At 41.2% G+C, this 20,845-nt stretch overlaps 1 protein-coding gene across 1 annotated transcript; it reads left to right on the top strand.

The window, feature by feature from the left end:
- Nucleotides 1–8,213: 8,213 nt before the first annotated feature.
- MMGT1 (membrane magnesium transporter 1) lies at nucleotides 8,214–20,016 on the top strand. Its single transcript, XM_003272552.4, has 4 exons — nucleotides 8,214–8,692; nucleotides 11,047–11,099; nucleotides 14,625–14,728; nucleotides 16,949–20,016. Exons 1-4 carry the CDS (start codon nucleotides 8,614–8,616, stop codon nucleotides 17,106–17,108), a joined length of 396 nt encoding a protein of 131 aa, XP_003272600.1. The 5' UTR covers nucleotides 8,214–8,613; the 3' UTR covers nucleotides 17,109–20,016.
- Nucleotides 20,017–20,845: the final 829 nt, after the last annotated feature.

Raw genomic sequence — 20,845 nt, 5'->3', positions numbered from 1 at the left:
ATTAAAGAATATTTTGCGACATGTGAAAGTGATATGAAATTCAAATTTCTGTGTCCATCAATAACGGTTTATTGGACATGGCCATGCCCATTCCTTTACTTATTGTCTATGTTGCTTTAGCACTACAAGGGCAGAGTTGAGCAGTTGCAAAAGAGACTGTGGACTGCAAAGTCTACATATATACTATCTGGCCTTTTGCCAGAAAGATATGCTGACCTCTTCTTTAGTCTCTGCCAATCATTCCTCTACACTTTTATAAGAGGGGTGTTTCTGGAACACAAATCCTCTAATGCCCCCCGCCTTGCTTTTGGCTCTGGCACCTTAGCCTGTCACCCAATGCTCCACATGCCCTGCCTCTAGACTGCCTCTTCACCCTTATATCCTGTCCTTATTTCCCAAATATATTTTGCTTCAGCCATTCTGAACTCCTTCTAGTTCCTTGAATGCTTCATGTGGTTTCCTGCCATCTATGTCCCTTTCCATGCGTTCCTTCTGCTTGGATAGTCCTCAACTTTTTCCTCACCTAACTAACTTGTACTTGTCTGACGAAACTCAGATTAAAGATCACCAAATTTTCCAGGATGCCCTCAGGCTGAGTTAGGAGCCTGATATGGTTTGGCTCTGACTCCCCATCCAAATCTCATGTCGAACTGTCATCCCCACGCATTGGGGTAGGGACCTGGTGGGATCCATGATTGGATCATGGGGACAGTTTCCCCCATGCTGTTCTTGTGATAGTAAGTGCTTTCTCAGGATATCTGAGGGTTTAAAAGTGTGTGGCGGTTCCCCCCTCACTTTTTGTTTCCTGCTGCCATAAGAAGACACTCCTTGCTTCCTCTTTGCCTTCCACCATGATCGCAAGTTTCCTGAGATCCCCCTCCCCAAGTCATGCTTCCTGCACAGCCTGCAGAACTGTGAGTCAATTAAACCTCTTTTCTTCATAAATTACCCAGTCTTCAGGCACTTCGTTATAGCAGTGTGAGAACGGACTAATACAGGGCCCCTCTTTAGAAAGGGCTCTATGGCCCCCTGGGAAGATCTCTGTCCTAGTAGCTCTCATGATGTACTGTCATGTTTGATTGACAAGTTTGTCATTCAACAGGTCATGAGCATCTTGAGGGCAGGAGCTAGGCATTTATTTCCTTACTGATAGCAGCTAGCATAAGGCCTAACCAAAACAGGAACTTAATAAAACATATCTGTGCATCAATAAATGTCTCTTAGGCCAAGCATGGTGGCTCACACCTATAATCCTAGCACTTTAGGAGGCTGAGGCAGGAGCATTGCTTAAGGCCAGGAGTTTGTGACCAGCCTGGGAAACATAGTGAGAACTCACCTCTACAAAAATTTTAAAAATTAGCCAGGTATGGTGGTGTGCACCTGTGGTCCCACCTACTTGGGAGGCTGAGGTGGGAGGATTGCTTGAGCCCATTAGTTTGAGGTTACAGTGACCTATGATCATGCCACTGCACTCCAGCCTAGACAACAGAGTGAGACCCCGACTCTAAAAATAATAAATAAATATCTCTTAAATTTAATTGTCAAAGAAATCTTCATATCTGCAGATAACATCAAATTTCTCCAGGTAGAGAGATTCAATTCAAGGATAAACTGAAAAGAGAGCTTTACTCAGTGTAATACTAGATGATTGAACAGCATAGATAAGTTTAGTCAACACAGTCATTGATTCATTGGAGGTGCCTGATAAACACTGAATTAAATAATTCATGTATTGGTAGGAAGCTGAGGCAGGAGAATCGCTTGAACCGGGGAAGCCGAGGTTGCAGTGAGCCGAGATTGCGCCACTGCACTGCAGCCTGGGCAACAGAGTGAGACTCCGTCTTTTTTTTTTTTTTTTTTTTGAGACGGAGTCTCGCTCTGTCGCCCAGGCTGGAGTGCAGTGGCGCAATCTCGGCTCACTGCAAGCTCCGCCTCCCGGGTTCACGCCATTCTCCTACTCAGCCTCTCCGAGTAGCTGGGACTACAGGTGCCCGCCACCATGCCCAGCTAATTTTTTGTATTTTTAGTAGAGACGGGGTTTCACCGTGGCCTCGATCTCCTGACCTCGTGATCCGCCCGCCTTGGCCTCCCAAAGTGCTGGGATTACAAGCGTGAGCCACCGCGCCCGGCCGAGACTCCGTCTTAAAAAAAAAAAAAAATCATGTATTGGGGGACAGGCTGAAAAACTAGGTTGAAGTTATATTGTGGAAGTTCTCTATGCCACAGAAAATTTTAATTCATTCATTTTCCTGGTCAAAAACCTCCCCAATATTAATTTGGCAACAGAAAAGGGGGTGAATGAAATGTGGAGGCCGAGCGCAGTGGCTCACGCCTGTAATCCCAGCATTTTGGGAGGCTGAGGTGGGCAGATCACTTGAGGTAAGGAGTTGAAGACCAGCCTGGGCAACATGGTGAAACCCTGTATCTACTAAAAATACAAAAATTAGCTGGGCGTGGTGGTGTGCGCCTGTAATTCCAGCTACTCGGGAGGCTGAGGTGGGAGAATCGCTTGGACCTGGGAGGTGGAGGCTGCAGTGAGCTGAGATTGTGCCACTGCACTCCAGCCTGAGCAACAGAGCAAGACTCCATTTCAAGAAAAAAGAAAAGAAAAGAAAAGAAATGTGGAAAGATAAGTACTAGGGAGGCCAGTTAGGAGGTTAGAAAGGTCATCTTGCTGAAAAGTAGTGAGGCCTTAACTTAGCAGGTGCAGTAGGAATGCATGTGGAAAGTTGGGTGCAAAGAGCCAGTGCAGAGGTAGGATTAACCTGTCTTGGAATTGATTGGGTGGGTGAGTGGGGAGTGCCTGAGGAAGAAGAACTGAGAGATGACTCCAAAGGTTTGAACCTGGATAACTGAAAAACAGAGGGCTGTCAGTAGCATTAATGTGGGAGTCAGAAAGTAGAGCTCAACAATGGACAGGTTGGATTTAAGGGACTGGTAGGATATCCAAGAACAGATGTCAACATAGGCACTTAGGAACTTGGCTCTGCAGTTCAGGAGTAAAGACTGGACCGGTGATGGATTTTTGAGCTATATGAATAATATTGATGCTGTGGGAGCGCCAAAGAAGAGAAGGTGTAAAGAGACTTGGACTTAAGGAAGTAGTATAGAAAATGCCTATATTCATGTGGAACAAAGAATGGGTCACAGCTAGTACCCAGGATAAGGATGTTGAGGTTTTCAGTTTTGTTACTGAAATACCAGAGGTCCCGTCTAGGCCCTGCTGCTCGCTGCACAGAAAACCAATCACTGAGACAATAAGTACTGCCAAGGAAGAAAGCTTTAGGTGCTGCAGCCGAGAAGATGGTGGCTCAGTCTCAAATCCATCTCCCTGACCGACTAAAACTAGGGGTTTACAAAGCAGGGAAGAAATGCAATAATGTATAAAAAAACAAGAAGTAGGGAGGGGCAAGGAAGCAATCATGATGAATGAGGGGTCTGGAATCTGGTGTGGTGGTATCTGGTGTGGTGGTCTGGTGAATTTCAGTTCTTTGATGCTTTTTTTTGAGAGGCCTGAAGGTCCTTTCCTGATGAAGGAACTCAGATCAAACAAATATAAGTTTCAAGCTTCAAGACTAGAAGGGTCAATTTCTACATTTATCAAAAAGAACAGTCTATGGGACTATTGGATCAGTTTCACTTTATTTTCTGAACAGACCAACCCAATGTGCTCAAAAAGCAAATAAGATTTGCAGTGTCATTAGGGAGGCTATTTGATTTTTTTTTTTTTGAGATGGAGTCTCGCTCTGTTGCCCAGGCTGGAGTACAGTGGTGCGATCTTGGCTCACTGCAACCTCTGCCTCCCAGGTTCAAGTGATTCTCTTGCCTCAGCCTCCTGAGTAGCTGGGATTACTGGCATGCGCCACCACACCTGGCTAATTTTTGTATTTTTAGTAGAGATGGGGTTTCACCATGTTGGCTAGGCTGGTCTTGAACTCCTGACCTCAAGTGATCTGCCCGCCTCAGCCTCCCAAAGTGCTAGGATTACAAGCGTGAGCCACCGTGCCCAGCTAGGAAGACTATTTGAAATGAATAATCATATTAACCTCACACAAGTAACCTAGGATACTTTGTGCAGATGTGGTAATGAAACCCTAAGAGAGATATTAGTAGATCTGGAAATGGTCCAGAGAAGAGCAATTAAAATAGTCAAAGGAGAGAAGCAACTGATGTTTTAGGAAAGACTAAAAAGGTAAAGAACCTTTTTAGCTTGGAAAAATAGCTAGAAGAGTTAATAGCAACAACAACAATGGCTGACATTTACTTAGTGTTTACTATGTGTAAGACTATTCTAATCACTTTATATGTATGATCTCACTCAATCCTGATAACAACCTAGGCAGGTAAACACTATTATTATCCTCACTTCACAGATGAGAAAACTGAGGCGCAGTGAAGTTAAGTAACTTCTCCAATCTCTCAGAGGTAGAAAAGGAAAAGCAAGGATTTAAACCCAATACTATTCCAGAGCATATGCTTTTAACCACTGTAGTGTAAATCATCCAGCAAGTAAACAAATCTTAAAGATATGAATCATGTAACCACAGTACTGTTTACTCAGATTCAAAACTTAAAATACCAAGGTACCACTTAATGCTTCAAGACAAATACTTTTTTTTATTGTTTGAATTTCTTACAATGAGCTCATACCACTTTGGTAAAGAAAAAAAAAGTAAACAGGATGCGATTTCAATATTGAAAGTACTAGTTTACTCAGCAGGTAGTAAACTTCTAGAATGTGTTACCCAGAGAGGTTGTACGAAATATAAATAGCTGGAAGAAAGGTTTTGTGCCTACAATAGATATATATCTCATAAATATCTATAATAGTCAGGAGCATATTCCTAAGGAAAGTGGAATTTTGAACCAGGTGGGAAAGGACAGTGTGCCAGATCGAGGGAGAATCTGCATGGAAAATGGAGACGTGGATAAGTAGTGTGTGAAGATACTCGTGGAGCTGGGTGGCATGCAATAAAGTCAATTAGCTTGAAGATGAGTCTGGAATAGCAGTGCTTTCTCTATTCAGTGAACTAGCCTGGGAAACGCGATGAGTCTTCACAAATAACATCTCAGTAGGAAACGCTTTAGAGACCATTATCCCCATCTTTAATAACATCCACATCATTTATCCAAGGTGCATATGGAAAATGGCTCTTTCTTTGGAAAAACAAACAGCACTTCTGGGGTCACTTAGGAATTTAAACGCACTTTCTCATGAGGTTTGACTTTTGTTCTAAGAGCTAATGAAACAGTGTTGCCACTAGCTGTACCTTGCACCTTTGGGATTAACTGCAAATTAAAGAACCATGTATGAGTGAACCCAAGGTACTTATTTGAATGACACAGTCCTTGGTAACTGTGACTATGAATACCTTGGCTTCCCTTCAGGTTGGAATCTACAGAAAAGACAATTAAAATCTCACTCCCTGAACATAATTTAACCATGTATTACTAGAACATGTGAAACGAGGCTAGTTTCTCTTGCACTCAGTATATGGGTAAAGAGGTAAAAAAGAAGAGAGTGAGAAATGCATCTTAAGAGGGCAATAGAGAAAATGAAACTCATATCTGGACATGGGTGATCTCCCTGAAGACTAGGATAATGCATTGGTGGTTTATACAAATAGCAGATTCATTATTGAATTTCTTTTTTCCTATAACCTCATCTTTTTAAAGGAAAAGAACCAGATCTCAGGTCCTATAAGAAAACTCTTAATAATTTTCTGCTTCAGATAAATTGATATTAAAAGGGTTTTTTCTTTTTTTCTTTTTTTTTTTTTTTTTTTTGAGATGGAGTTTCACTCTTGTTGCCCAGGCTGGAGTGCAATGGTGTGATCTTGGCTCACTGCAACCTCCGCCTCCTGGGTTCAAGGGATTCTCCTGCCTCAGCCTCCTGAGTAGCTGGAATTACAGGGGCCCACCACCACGCCCGGCTAATTTTTTGTATTTTTAGTAGAGATGGGGTTTCACCACGTTGGCCAGGCTGGTCTCGAAGAAGGGGTAATTTTATAGGGGATCTGAAAAGGCTAATTTCAATTTGACCATTATCTTAGATAAAACAAAGTTGTAAGATTTTTTTGGTCAACTATCTTTTCTATCTTATTACCTCCCAGGGGCGGAGAAGGAAGCACTTTCCTGTCAACTACAAAGAGATTATCTCCTGGTTCTTCCTGATTGTGAAGTTTATAAATAGAACTACATTTGTAAGGAATGCATTATACTGCACTTGACATCGATCAAGTATTGTGTAAAATTTTGGCTTAGAGGTGAAGAAATTGGAAAGGGCCCAGAAAAGAATAGTGACCATGACTAAAGGTTTGGAAAATGAGATCCAGGACAAAAATTATATAAGTAAAGTTGAGGAAATATGATTAATTTTAGATGTCTTCTTCTTCCACTTTTTTTTTTTTTTGGTTAGAGAAAGGGTCTCTCTCTGTCACTCAGCCTGTAGTGCAGTGGCATAATCATTGCTCACTGTAGCCTTAAACTCCTGGGATCAAGCAATCCTCCTTCTTTAGCTTCCCAAGTAGCTAGGACTACAAGCATGTGCTACTATGCCCAGCTAATGAGATGTCTTACTTGTTTTCTCCAGCTTTGAGGAAGCTCAAGCATATCAGAAAATGTTTACAATCAAAAGATTGTCAAAATGTGAGAGTACATGCAAGTCCATAGGGATTTTTGAGCCCAATTCAAAAGATTGGAAGGACCCTCTGTAGAGATCCTTTCAAATAGGGATACTCTCCCAATTCTTTTCCAGAATTCATTTGTCATTCAACAAGCATTTATTGAATGCTTACCACATGACAGTCAAAGTTTTAGGTAGAGAGAAATCTCTGTTCTCTCAGAGCTTACATTCCAGTGGGGAAAGACAGACAGTAAACAGTAACACAACAAACATAATAAATAGGTAAATTATATAGTATGTTAGAAGGTGATATAAAAAGTAGAACAGAATAAGGGGATCAGGAATAGGAATTTTGCACATTTAAAAGGGGTGGTCAGGATAGGAGGCATCTTTGAGCAAAAGCAAATTGATGCAACTAAAACGTAGAATTCTGATTGGGTTAAAGGAAAAGAATGGTGATCATACTTTGCATTTACCTTGTGATATGCAGTTTACAAAGCTTTGCCACTCAGTCAGGGGTCACTGGAGGAACTGGTGCAGAATTTGGAAAAAAAGGATGAATTCCATTTTAGCCATATTACGTTTGAAGTGCCACAGGAAATAAATGCCTAGCAGGTAGTCAGAAATGCAGCTCTGGAGCTAAGAAGAGATATTTGTGATAGAGATGTCGATTTGGAATCACTGTAATACCTTTGCTGGCTGAAGTGGTGGGAATGAATGGGTGAGCTCCCCAGGGGACAGCAGAGTGATGAGGTCAAGGGGAGAAGCTCACTATTAAATGCCTACATTTTAGGAGATGAAGACAAAGAAAAATGGGCAGAGGAGTATACATTTTACCTGGATCAGAGATAGAGACAAGGCAAGAAGACTGCCTTATTAGCATTTTAAAATTTCCTCTTTCATTTCCTCCTTAATGTAAGCTGGTTCTTTTCATGACAAAACACTCCCCCCGCGCTACACCTCTTTTTGCGCAAATCTTTCTCCAGGACCTTAAAAGGGTTTACTGAGCACTTCCCGCGAGCAAAGTATTTGGGGTTCCAGATCCTGGGATTTTGTCCTGACACTGCCTCCTCGTTTTAACACCCTTGCCTCCTTCTGCAGTGCCAGTTCCCAGGGAGCTGAAGCACAGGAAAGGCCTACAGAAAACCAAAGGCACAGTTTCACGAAAAACCCAAACCAACCAACCCACAAAACACAACTGTCCGGGGTTTATATCCAGCACCTACCGCCTTTCCCCAACGCACCCAGCCCCGCCCCTCGGCCCCACCTCCTCCCCGCCCCCTCGGGCCCACCTCCTCCGCGCCCCATCGGTCCCACCTCCTCCCCGCCCCCTCCGCCCCACCTACGCCCCGCCCCCTCCGCCCCACGCCCCACCCATCCTCCGTAGGCCCCGCCCTCGGCCCCACCTCCTCCCCGCCCCTCGGCCCCACCCATCCTCCCCGCAGGCCCCGCCACTCGACCGCACCCCCCAGGGCCCCGCCCCTTGGCTACCCCCACCCACCCACAGGCCCCGCCCCTCGGCTACACCCACCCTCCTGCAGGCCCCGCCCGTCTGCCCACCCCGCCCCTCGCCCCCACAGTTCTCTACGCAGGCCCCCGTCCCTCTGCCCCACCCTGTTCTCGCCACTGGCCCCGCCCCCCTCTCGCGGCCCGCGCTTATTTGCCGGCGCCGTTCCTCTTCGCTTCCTCATTGCTCCCGCTTTCGCCTCTTCGTTTACGACTCCGTTGGGCTCCGCCCCTCCCAGAGAGGCCTCCATAGCGCAGGTTCGTGGGTTCTCGCGGACCTTTTTCCGTGTAGCGTTCTCCTTCTTCCCAGCATTCCTGTTTCCGTTTTCTCACAGCCCTCTGACTTTTCCACCACTGAGACACTTCGCGCTCAGGACTTCAGTGACGTCATCTTTTTGCGGCGCGCGGACACCCGCCGGTGGAAGAAGAAACAGCTCCGCCGCCCTTCGCTTCTTTTGCTGGGCTGCTGCTCCTTCGGCATCATGGCGCCGTCGCTGTGGAAGGGGCTGGTGGGCATCGGTCTCTTTGCCCTAGCCCACGCAGCCTTTTCCGCTGCGCAGCGTAAGTGCCTGGGGCACGGGGACCGCTTCGGTGTGGAACCCTAGGGGCGGTGTGTGGGCGCACTTCTAAGGGACCATCGGACCGAGTGTCAGATTAGTGGTCCTTTGAGACCTTACAGTTTGGGGTGACTAAGAAAATCAGTGCAGGAGATCCCAGTGGAAGGTTCGGAGTTTGAATTTGGAGAGAGTGTGGCACCTGAAATTGCAGGAAGGTTGGAAGGACGTGTCTGGGAGAGGGTTCAGAATAGGAGTCTCCAGGAATCCAGGACAAGTGATGTCAGATCCAGCATGGGGCAGATCAGGCACAGTTGTGAGATTGAGGACTCTGGTTGCTTATGGTTCCACGACAACCAAGTGGACAACATCTTGGGCACTCTTGGGCTGTCCAGGCAGAGACTGAGTAGTTAAGTGACCGATTGCCTCAGGGAGGCACTGTGGTACAGGAGAAAGAGCACTGGACTGGGAGTCTAAAGGACTGGTTGTTAAAAACTTGCATTACCGCTACATCTGTGTGACCTTGGGCAAAAGATTTGTGCTACATTGCGTTATGAAATTCAGTTTTGGGTCGCTGGTTGAAATTGCGCTGTGGTTAGGTGCTAGAGATACAGTGATGCCCTGAGCCAGTTCAAAATCTAAAGGAAAACAAGTGGATCAAGAAGTAGTTACAATAAAGTGATATGCTAAAAGTATATAAGGATGCATGGAAGCAGGGACAGTCATATTTTAGGGGAACTGGGAGGTTAAGGAAAGTATCCTAGATCCTTGCTGCTTACAGTGTGGTCAACAGACCAGCATCATGAGCACCACCTGGCAGGTAATTAGAAGACACTCAGGCCAGACCTGTTCAATCAGAATCTGGGTTTTAATAAGATCCCAGGGTGATTTGTATGCGCATTAATTTGAGAAACACTGTCCTAGAAGAGTTTAGGATACTCTGCAGTACTGTGTCATTTTCTACAGTAAGCTTTAACTGTAGAATTATATGATTGTGGGGCGAGAAGGGCCCTTGGAGTTCACTGAAGTCCAACCCCTTCATTTTACAGATGAGGAAATTCCTGGTTAAAGGTAGTGTTAGAAGCAGGCGAGGCTTCATGCAAACTAGCAAGCTAGCTAGGAATTGAACCAGATAGAAGTTTAGTCAAGATCGATTTTTGGTATTGGTTTGATGTTTCTTTTACACTTGTCTTTATGACAAACCTGTAGGTTAAAACTTAAGAAATGTCTCTAAACACATTCTCCTTCAAGAGTCAATACACATACACTCAAAAACAGTTTGAATTATTTAGTCCAAAGTACGTTATTAAATAGGGATTGTCCTAGGTTCATCTAGAATTAAGATTTTTGTATTTTATGTTTTGGGTGATGAGAATGCCTTGTTTATTTGCCACTGCAGTGAGACCTCTTTATATATAATGCTCATGTTAGGGATAGAGTAACATGTAATTTTAAGACTAAGTGTGCCATATCAGACTGTGTAACAGCAGATAGCACAATGTGGCACTGTGGCATGCTCATCTTTGCTGTAATGAACTTTGTTATAGTAGGGCACCAGTCATTTACTGTATCTTGTTTAATCCTCACCTCACATTATTCTCATTTTACTGTTGTGGAAATTCAGGTAACGAAAAAAAATAGATACTGTATTTCTTTGATTCTAAGACACCCCTATTTTAACACTCTGAACTTGAGATATGTATTATGATCACTGAGGGCTTCTTTAATTAAACGAAATTATAGCAAATTGAAGAGCTGGCACTGATTTAGGCTTACCAGTTTCCAAATCCTGATCCTTTTCTTTTATCCCTTGCTGCCTCCTGAGGTTAAGGCAGCAGCAGCGGAATTATAATTAACTAGTAGAGGCAGAAATTGATTTCATGGAATTCCTGTTCCACCACTGCCCCAATGTATCCTCTCAGGAGAACCATTTCCATACCAGTATTATTTTGTCCATACTGTGTGGTGGTGGTGCTATTTCAGAGTTGAGATTTTCTGTAGACTATACTTTTTAAATAATTGTGATTTCTTTGGCGAGTTAGTGAAAGTAACAGTTTTGAGAAGTTTCTAGTATTTCTATAATAATGAAAGAAAAATTATACTAAGGTATTTCTGCCTCATACTTGCTCACTTGTCACTCTTACCCATTTTATAAGGTGACAAAACAGGTCATGATGAAAATAAAATAGTTGACTAAGATAGGGCTGACTACCTTAGAAGATAGAAGGTTTTGAGGAATCCAGGATTAGCATTACTTTATGTAGCATATAAGTCAGCCACTTCTTTGGTATATTGATTTGCTTCATTTTAAGAAAGAAAAATGAACTACAATTTCCTTAATGGTATGCTTCTGGTTTATAGATCGTTCTTATATGCGATTAACAGAAAAAGAAGATGAATCACTGCCAATAGATGTAAGTTGGTCATTTATATTCCGTTACATGTATGTTTAAAATTAGCCACATAGCTTATAAAAATTTTTTTTTACTGGTTTTTCGTAAAATTTTCCAGACATGAAATAAAATCTGATCTCCACTTTTCTTTTCTTTTCTCTTTTGAGATGGAGTCTCACTCTGTCACCCAGGCTGGAGTGCAGTGGCGTGATCTCAGCTCACTGCAAGCTCCGCCTCCCAGGTTCACGCCGTTCTCCTGCCACAGCCTCCCGAGTAGCTGGGACTACAGGTGCCCACCACCATGCCTGGCTAATTTTTTGTATTTTTAGTAGAGACAGGGTTTCACCGTGTTAGCCAGGATGGTCTCGATCTCCTGACCTCGTGATCCGCCCACCTCGGCCTCCCAAAGTGCTGGGATTACAGGCGTGAGCCACCGCGCCTGGCCTGTGATCTCCACTTTTCATCACTCATAAAGCTCAAAGATTTGGAAAGGTTTCTCTATTTGGTTTCTAGAGCTGTAGTCGAAATAGTTTTTCTCGAAGATGCTCTGCCCATAGCATGGGATGGACTTAAAAAGTTGAGTATTTAGCTTTATTTCTTAGAAAAGTTCATTTTTATGTAAAGGAAATAAAGCCAACAGTACATTGTTTAGGGACATACATAGGTGGTGAAATGAAAGTGGTTTTAGTTTTTTTTCTTTTTTTTTGAGACGGTGTTTTGCTCTTGTTGCCCAGGCTGGAGTGCAGTGACGCAATCTGGGCTCATTGCAGCCTCTGCCTCCCAGGTTCAAGCAATTCTCCTTCCTCAGCCTCCCAAGTAGCTGGGATTATAGGCGCCCACCACCATGCCCGGCTAATTTTTTTGTATTTTTAGTAGAGACGGGGTTTCCCCATGTTGGCCAGGCTAGTCATGAACTCCTGACCTCAGGTGATCTATCCGCCTCAGCCTCCCAAGTGCTGGGATTACAGGTGTGAGCCACAGTGCCTGACCAGGAAAGTGTTTTTTAAAACTAAAATGATAAGTATTCCAGCATCACTCACAATTTTTATCTTTACTAGACTTGAAATTACACAAGTAGTAAGTTCTTTCTAACAGAGTCAAACAGTAAAAACTAAAACTGACCCTACACAATTATAAAAACACCAACAACAGAAAAACTGGCCCCATTCCTTGGCAGTTCCACTTCAACTCCCAACAGTTTGGAGTATAGCAGTAGTTCAGTCTTCTTCCAGTACACAAACAACATTATGTGTAGTTTTACCTAATCCAAACACGTATTATTTTTTCTTTAAAAAGTTATACATGTGTATATATGTATAGTTTTATAATTAACTTTTTTATTAACAACTTCAATCTTATTTTCATGACAGCTCATATAGATTCTTGTTAAAAGTGCCTGTGACTGTGTTGTATAAAACAAGTCTTCTGGCCAGGCACGGTGGCTCATGCCTGTAATCCCAGCACTTTGGAAGGCCAAGGCAGGCAGATCACGAGGTCAGGAGATCAAGACCATCCTGGCTAACACAGTGAAACCCCGTCTCTACTAAAAACACAAAAAATTAGCCGGGCATGGTGGTGGGCGCCTTAATCCCAGATACTCGGGAGGCCGAGGCAGAAGAATCACTTGAACCCGGGAGGCAAAGGTTGCAGTGAGCCGAGATCATGCCACTGCACTCCAACCTGGGTGACAGAGCGAGACTCCCATCTCAAAAACAAAAACCAAGTGTTCTTGGTAGACTGGTGGTGGGAATGTAAATTGGTATCGTGTATGATGTTAGATTTTAATTTAAACAGGAAAATAGATTGTGGCTAATTTTGACTTTGTAATTAAATATATGATTGATGAGGCTATTAACTCCTATCACCTTTTTTTTTGTGGTAGATACACACACACACACATACCCACACACATTTATGTCTATTTTAAAGAACTTTTTTCTATAATCTGAACATGCCCATAATCCCATGTTGGTTAAAATAAAACATTCTGCGTTTTTGCTTGCTCAACCTCTTTGGAAAGCAGTTGATACTACTCAATAAAATTGAACATGTGCATACTCTACACTCAGTGTTTCCATGTATGAACTGGGCGACATGCATAAGAATATTCATGTTGATTGTGAAAGTAACAGGAAACAACCCACATATCCAATAACAACAGCAGAATGGATAAATTGTGGTATTTTCATATCATGAAATACAAAGCACAGTGAAAATTGGCCGAGCGTGGTGGCTCATGCCTGTAATCCCAGCACTTTGGGAGGCTGAGGCAGGCGGATCACCTGAGGTCAGAGTTTGAAACCAGCCTGGCCGACATGGTGAAACCCCATCTCTACTAAAAATATAAAAATTGGTTGGGTGCAGTGACGGGCACCTGTAATCCTAGCCACTTGGGGGCTGAGGCACGAGAATCGCTTGAACCTGGGAGACCGAGGTTGCAGTGAGCCAAGATTGCACCACTGCACTCCAGCCTGGGTGACAGAGCAAGACTCCATCTCAAAAAAAAGAAAACACACACACACACACACACACACACACACAGACACACAATGACATGATGTTGAGCAAGGAAAGCTAGACACAAAAGAATACATTTGAGTCCATTTAAATAAAGTTTAATATGGGCAAAAGTAAGGCATATATGTTTTAGAGATTCATATATATTTAATAGCTGGTAAAATTATCAAGAAAAACAAGAAACTGAGTAATATACAATTCAGGACAATAGTTAACTTTGAGAGGGAAGGTAAAGGATATAATCTGAGAGGGACATGTGGAACTTGAAAGGTACTAGGAATGATCTGTTTCTTAAGCTGGGTGGTGGGTACATGGTCTTTCAATTGCTTTATACTGTGTACATATGCTTTCTGCACTCTATGATATGTAACAATAATACTGGCTGGGCGTGGTGGCTCACGCCTGTAATCCCAGCACTTTGGGAGGCCGTGGCAGGCAGATCACCTGAGGTCAGGAGTTCGAGACCAGCCTGACCAACATGGAGAAACCCCGTCTCTACTAAAAATACAAAATTAGCCTGGCATGGTGGCGCATGCCTGTAATCTACTCAGGAGGCTGAGACAGGAGAATTGCTTGAACCCGGGAGGTGGAGGTTGCAGTGAGCTGAGATTGCACCATTGCACTCCAGCCTGGATAACAAGAAGGAAACTCCGTTTCAAAAACAAAAAGCAAAAAACAACAAAAACAAAAACAATAATACCTTAAAAATTCTTAGTTGCTCTTGGAAGCAGGTAATATTTGATCATTGAGTTCTGAGTGGCTCAGTACCATTCAGTACTCAGTGATTTTGCTTATTTGAACATGTCACTAGATTTATTTATTGAAGCATCAGAGGTATTTTTGCAGCCAAGCCACAGAATTTATAGATTGTATTGCGTCTGAATCCCAGTCATTTCAAGTGAGCATTGTCTCCCTGATGGTGGCCCTGAGAGGACTACCTGTTAGAGGCAATAAAGAGGTAGAGAGAAAATTGTAAATGTTTATAATAATGTTTGTGTTATTTAGTAATCTCAATCTTTATACTCACAGATAGTTCTTCAGACACTTCTGGCCTTTGCAGTTACCTGTTACGGTATAGTTCATATTGCAGGAGAGTTTAAAGACATGGATGCCACTTCAGAACTGAAAAATAAGTAAGTCTTTCTCTTTTCATAGGCATTGCATTTCATACAGGTTTGCTGTATTCACATAATTTTTAAAAGTACATTTTCTGGTACATAAAAGTTGGTTTTGTTTCTGCATTTTGATTACGCAGTTTGTATGAATAATGAGGTAAAAACATTGAGGCGGTATTTGATACTGTAAGAAAATGGAAGATGAATGCCAGATTGTTCACAGTAGAATCAAAAAAATGTGTTGCTTAAAATTATTGGTTGGTTGTATGGATGAAAATAGATATGTAGAAAAATAATGCCTCAGAATTTTTAACCTTTCTCCCTCCATTCCTTCCTTGCTCCCTTCCTTCCCCCCTCCCTTCTCCCTTTCTCTCCTTCCATCCCTCTCGTCCTACCATCCTCTTTCTATCCTCTTGTCCCAGCTTAGTCTTTGGAAGAGTAAGTGGTTTTCGGTTTCCCCTCCCACTTGGACCTAGTCTGTGAGATAAGCTCTGCTCCCGGGCCCTTTTCTACTACTGGATTGAAAGTATATTTGTTATTCTGCTTTCTTTTTTTCTCCTGGACTACTTCTAAGCTATTTTCATGAGCTGTGTTTGCTTTTATTTTTCATATTTTTACTTTCCTGAAATCATCCTTTAGCTTTGTTCAGTTCCATCTCTGGACTTTACCCACCTTCTTGATCTTGGACATGATATCACTTTACAATATTTTCTTAGAAGGAGTCACAGTAAACATTTCTGTGTTAGAGGAAAGTCATATCCCCCTTTTACTTTTAGTTCATTATGTACATTTTATTTATTTTTATTTCTTTCTTTATGGAGAAAGAAATAAAGTCTCTGTTGCCCAGGCTGGAGTGCATTGGCATGATTTTGGCTCACTGCAACCTCTGCCTCCTAAGTTCAAGTGATTCTCCTGCCTCAGCCTCCTGAGTAGCTGGGATTACAGGCACCTGCTGCCACACCCGGCTAATTTTTGTATTTTTGGTAGAGACGGGGTTTCACCATGTTGGCCAGGATGGTCTCGAACTCCTGACCTCAAGTGATCCACCCGCCTTGGGTTCCCAAAGTTCTGGGATTACAGGTGTGAGCCACCATGCCCTGCCCAATATGTACATTTTAAGGAGTTACATATCAGGCCTCCTTTTTTGTATGGGGGTATGCGTGGATGTTTAGGTGGGCTGACTGAGATTTGAGTTTTTATCAAAGGAAGAGTTCTTCTATCCTTTCCAGGAAAATAATATTGAAAAACAAAAACCATAAAGGCCACACACCAAGGTGTTTGTGAACTCTTTTAGACTACATATCTCTCACTGGAAAAGTAGAAAGGATACTTTACTGTCATCACTGCTTGTTCTTACAAAGAGTCTACCAAGAATCACAGGCAAGGGACCAGGAAGGAAAGAAGTAAAATGATGTCATTAAGTAGGTGGTAGAAAAATATGTGTTTGGACAATAGCAGGTACAGAGGTCCAAAAGGAATTTTTTTGTTGTACTTGAAAGATTCTTGGAAAACAGATCTGTGAAACGATCATATGGCTCGAATAATGAGGGCCAAATGAGAATAATCAAAGCTGTAATCTATGTGCTGCTTTTTTAAAAAGACTATTCGGCATGCGTTACTGTTAGATTTACAGGGGAGATTAATAGTTGAGCTAGTATTTGTGTTGTTATTCATAGGCATTCTGGAAGGAATGGCTGAATAAAAAAAAATATATTAGAAGCCGGGCATCGTGGCTCATACCTGTAATCTCAGCTCTTTGGGAGGCTGAGGTAGGAGAATTGCTTGATCCCAGGAGTCTGAGACCACCTGGGCAACATTGGGAGACCCTGTCTCTACAAAAAATAATAATAAAAGAAAGCCATGTGTGGTGGTGCGCAGCTGTAGTGCCAGCACTTGGGGGGCTGAGATGAGAGGGTTGCTTGAGTCCAGGAGTTTGAGGCTGCAGTGAGCTATGATTGTGCTACTGCACTCCAGCTTGGGCAACAGAATGAGACCCTACCTCTATTTTTTTTAAAAAGAAGAAATTTGAGAGCTTTATGCTGCTTTTCCAGGTTTTTTATTTTCTTTATATAGGAAAAGAGATACAGTATGATTATTATTTATAGTCTGATTTCATGTATTAATACTTTTTAAAAAATATAACCCATAGTAAATTGATAATTCATTAGAAGCCTACTTATTTTCAAGTAGGGTTTTATAAAGGTTTGTCTAAAATTGATGCTTCTTTCTTCTTTCAAGGACATTTGATACGTTAAGGAATCACCCATCCTTTTATGTATTTAATCATCGTGGTCGAGTACTTTTCCGGCCTTCGGATACAACAAATTCTTCAAACCAAGATGCATTGTCCTCTAACACATCATTGAAGTTACGAAAACTCGAATCGCTGCGTCGTTAAGATTTTTACAAATTATAATAATAGGACAGGACACAGAGCTGGAATATTGGAGTTTGGGGTATAAAACACTCCTCCCTGCCCCCCATTAGTATTTATATTGATCTTTCAGACCTACTTTAGAAAAAAACCGTGGCCCTTGTTTATATACTGTTAATCCAATCATTAATGCAGTGTAAGTTATATGTGAAATGAGTCTTTGGTATTTCATATAGGAATTATTTTTTTTCATTTAAAACAAATCCACATCTTTTGTAAAAGCCACTGTTTTGAACACATTTCCTTGAAAAATGTTGGTGGTTTTTGTGATTATTTATTTTTTTAGATTTCTTTTCTTTTGCACTACAATTTTTGGAATCCTTTTGGAAATACTGTGTGACTGCTGCATTTTGCAGCATGAATTATGGTAAAATGGTCTTCAATTCTTAACAAATGGACTTCCCTAATGAGACCAAAATGGTGATTTAACAGTTTTTCTTGTGTCCCCTAAAAAGTGGCTCTGCTTCAGAAGTACTTGCCAGTTTTTAATTTATTTGGGACTTTTCACCCTACCCTGCTCCCATATACCTTCTACCATCAGCCGTCTTGTTTCATCATTTCTCTGAGATTCTGTGTGCAGTGAGGAATTTTTGTGTCAGAAATTCTTTGTCAGAACAAATTAACAAGCTCAACTTGCTGTAAAGCTACTTGTGTTCTCTTCATTTGTCTGTAAAAATTTCCCTGATTGATTATATAGTGTAAGAATGGTTGAAGACCTTTTGTGATTTCATTATCATGCCTATGCAGAAGAAAATCGTTGAGGAAAATTGTCATTAGCCAGTTTAACTGATGCAAACTCTATTTCATACTAAACTAGTGAATAAGTGAAATAAAGGAAACTCGTCATTAATCTAAAGACAGAGTTCAAAGGAATTGCGCCAAATATATTCTCAGTATTTGGAATTAATGTTTTTAAGGTTTTTAGAAAAAACAAGTCATTTAAGAAATTGTTTTGTAGTTTCTGATTTATACAGCAGGCTTCAAGTTTTCCATCTTCACTGTATGTTGCTGAAAGTGAGGATGAGGATACAGAGTTGATATTTTTAGAAACAGTAATTTTACTTTTAAGGAAATTGGCTAGCTCTTTGAGCTAGAGAGCTGTAGGAAGCTCAGCATTTCTTTGTAGAGAACGTTGCTTTTTTTGGATTGTACAGGTATAAAAACATTGCTTTTGTTGAATTGTATAGGTGTAAAAAGGGAATAACTGTATGCAGGTTTGAAAAGGAAATGTGCCTAATTTAGGCATGAGTCATAAGATGCCATTGTACTTGTAGGCATTTTATTTTCCATTAGAAATGAACATCAGCTCTTCTCTTCTGACTGGTAACACATAGCCCCAAAGCATGAGATTATTTTTCATTGGGTTTTTATTGTTGTTTAGTTTTGGTTTGTTAGGCCAGCCCAGTCTGTCTGTGGAACACTGACTCTGCTCTCTAATGAGAACAAAGTTCGAAATCTGCTGATAACCTAAAATAATTTAGAAATAAATTAAAAATGTGAAATCAGGGGTTAAAGTGATGATGATAAAATAGCATGCAAGAAACAAGCTCCTTCCATCAGACTTGGCTACTGTTTTCTTCTGGTATGATTTGGTTTGGAAGAGCCTCTTGTTTCCTTCTCTTTGGGGTGTATCTTCCTTTCTTAATATGTTTGTAACATTATTGAGATATAATTCACATACCTTACAGTTCATCCATTTTAAGGGTACAATTCAGTGGTTTTTAGTGTATTCACAAAGTTGTGTAACCGTGACCATAGTCAATTTTAGAACATTTCGTTACCCCAAAAAGAAACCCTGTACCCTTGAACAGTCACCTCTCATTTTCTCCCAGTGCCCACCCCGTCCCCGAGCCCCAGGCAACCACTAATCTATTTCTCTCTGTAGATTTGCTTATTCTGGTCATTTCATATAAATGAAATTCTACAATATTTGGTCTTTTGGGACTGGCTTCCCAAATGTGGTTTTCTATATGGAGTGAGAAAATTCTTCTCATCTTGAGAACTCTTATTGCTGTGAAAGGGAGTGGTTGGTAAAATCAATAGATTTCAGGCAGGAGGGCCAGATACCTAACAGGTTTTTCTCTGTGAATCTTATGCTGAATAGTTTTTCCTCATAACCAAGCATTTATGATATATTACTTATAATACTGTGGCTAGTCTCTGGAATGGATGTTGAAATCTGCCTCCTCAGTCGGGAAGAGTCCTGCTAAAAATCAGGCCAAATGACTTGGCAAATAATTGACAAAGTGGTTTTCAGGTGTGTCTATCTTTGGCTAGCAGCTTGTATACCTCAGGCCAGGTGAGCTCCCCAAATTTCTTTTTTCATTTACTCCAGTGAGTTTCTGCTGTCTTTTTCAAGTATGTACCATAGGACTTAAAGGTGATTTGGATGCGTTGTAACACTGCTAAATGTACTAAGTACAGAATTTTATTTACAGTACTATGAGATAGTCAGTTATTGCCTAGGGTAGTTCAAAAATATGATGTGAGCTAGTTAAGCCTTTACTTGACTGATATCAGTGATATTCAGAAGTGTGTACCAATCAAGGCTCTTTAAAATACGGAACGACTCACTTAATAACCAGGGAACCAGCCAAATACTATGCAGCCACATAATATGCATATCAATGAATTGGAGATGATTATTCTCTGTAACTCCCTAATGATTGTTTTCTAAGCACTGTGGCTTCTCAGTGGCTTGACAGCATCTTCCTGGTTGTATGTGGCCTGTTTACATGATGTATTGAATAATGTTGTTTGTTGTGAGCATCAATGCCTGTAACACCAAACTAAACACATGTTTTTGGGATATGTTTCCAGTCTTTAAATGACCTTGCCCTGTCCAATAAATAAATGATTGTCTCACTCTGTTTTTGGTAGTGTTTTTTGGGCTTTTTTTTTTTTTTTTGACTTTTAGTCTCATTTCTTCTGCTTTTCTGTCCCCAGAAAAATGTAAGAGCTAATTTTATGACTGTATTTTTCTACTGTGATGCTGTTTTACTAAATTCAATGGATAATTTAATTGTACATGTAAAATCTTACTGCAGTTTTATCTTTTTAATAGTCAAAATAGAATGTATAATCTTGATGATGTTTATAAATCACCAGATGCCCTTTGGGGTGTAAAAATAGGTTCTTGAGCAGCAGTGTCTAATGATTCCATCACAAATTTGTTATAAAGCCAAACTCCCATTAAAAATGTCACTTTATACTTAATAGGAAATCGTTATGATTAAAGCATCAAGGGAGCAAATATAAAGTTTAGTGAAAATCCAAGGGGAAGTTCTAAATTGCAAAACTTGGCACTTATCTACAGTATTTTGAAAACACCACCGGTATTCAAACCTACCTAGGAATATCTCAAAATAACCTGCTAATTAAGTGTTCTTAGAAAGGGGAGTGGGGGCAAGAAAGATAATATATGCACATGGCAAAAAGATCAGATGGTACAGAAAGGTATAAAAACTTGGCCCCTTCCCTCCTACTCTAATACTTCTCTCCAAAAGTAACCAGTTTCAAGTGTCTTGTATGTTCTCACAGGAAAACAAGTTTTTATTTTTTATCAGCAAATTTGTACTTTAAAAAATTTCACATTAATGGAATCAGACTATATATACTCTTCTGTACCTTGCTTTTTTTGCTACCTGTGTTTTATGAGCTCTTTCTGTATCAGTATATATAAAAATACCTCATTATTTTTA

Source organism: Nomascus leucogenys, chromosome X, assembly GCF_006542625.1.
Source record: "Nomascus leucogenys isolate Asia chromosome X, Asia_NLE_v1, whole genome shotgun sequence".
In the NCBI taxonomy this organism is placed as follows: domain Eukaryota; kingdom Metazoa; phylum Chordata; class Mammalia; order Primates; family Hylobatidae; genus Nomascus; species Nomascus leucogenys.
The sequence above is the reverse complement of the archived record's forward strand: the minus strand, read 5'-3'. Positions and strand labels throughout refer to the sequence as shown.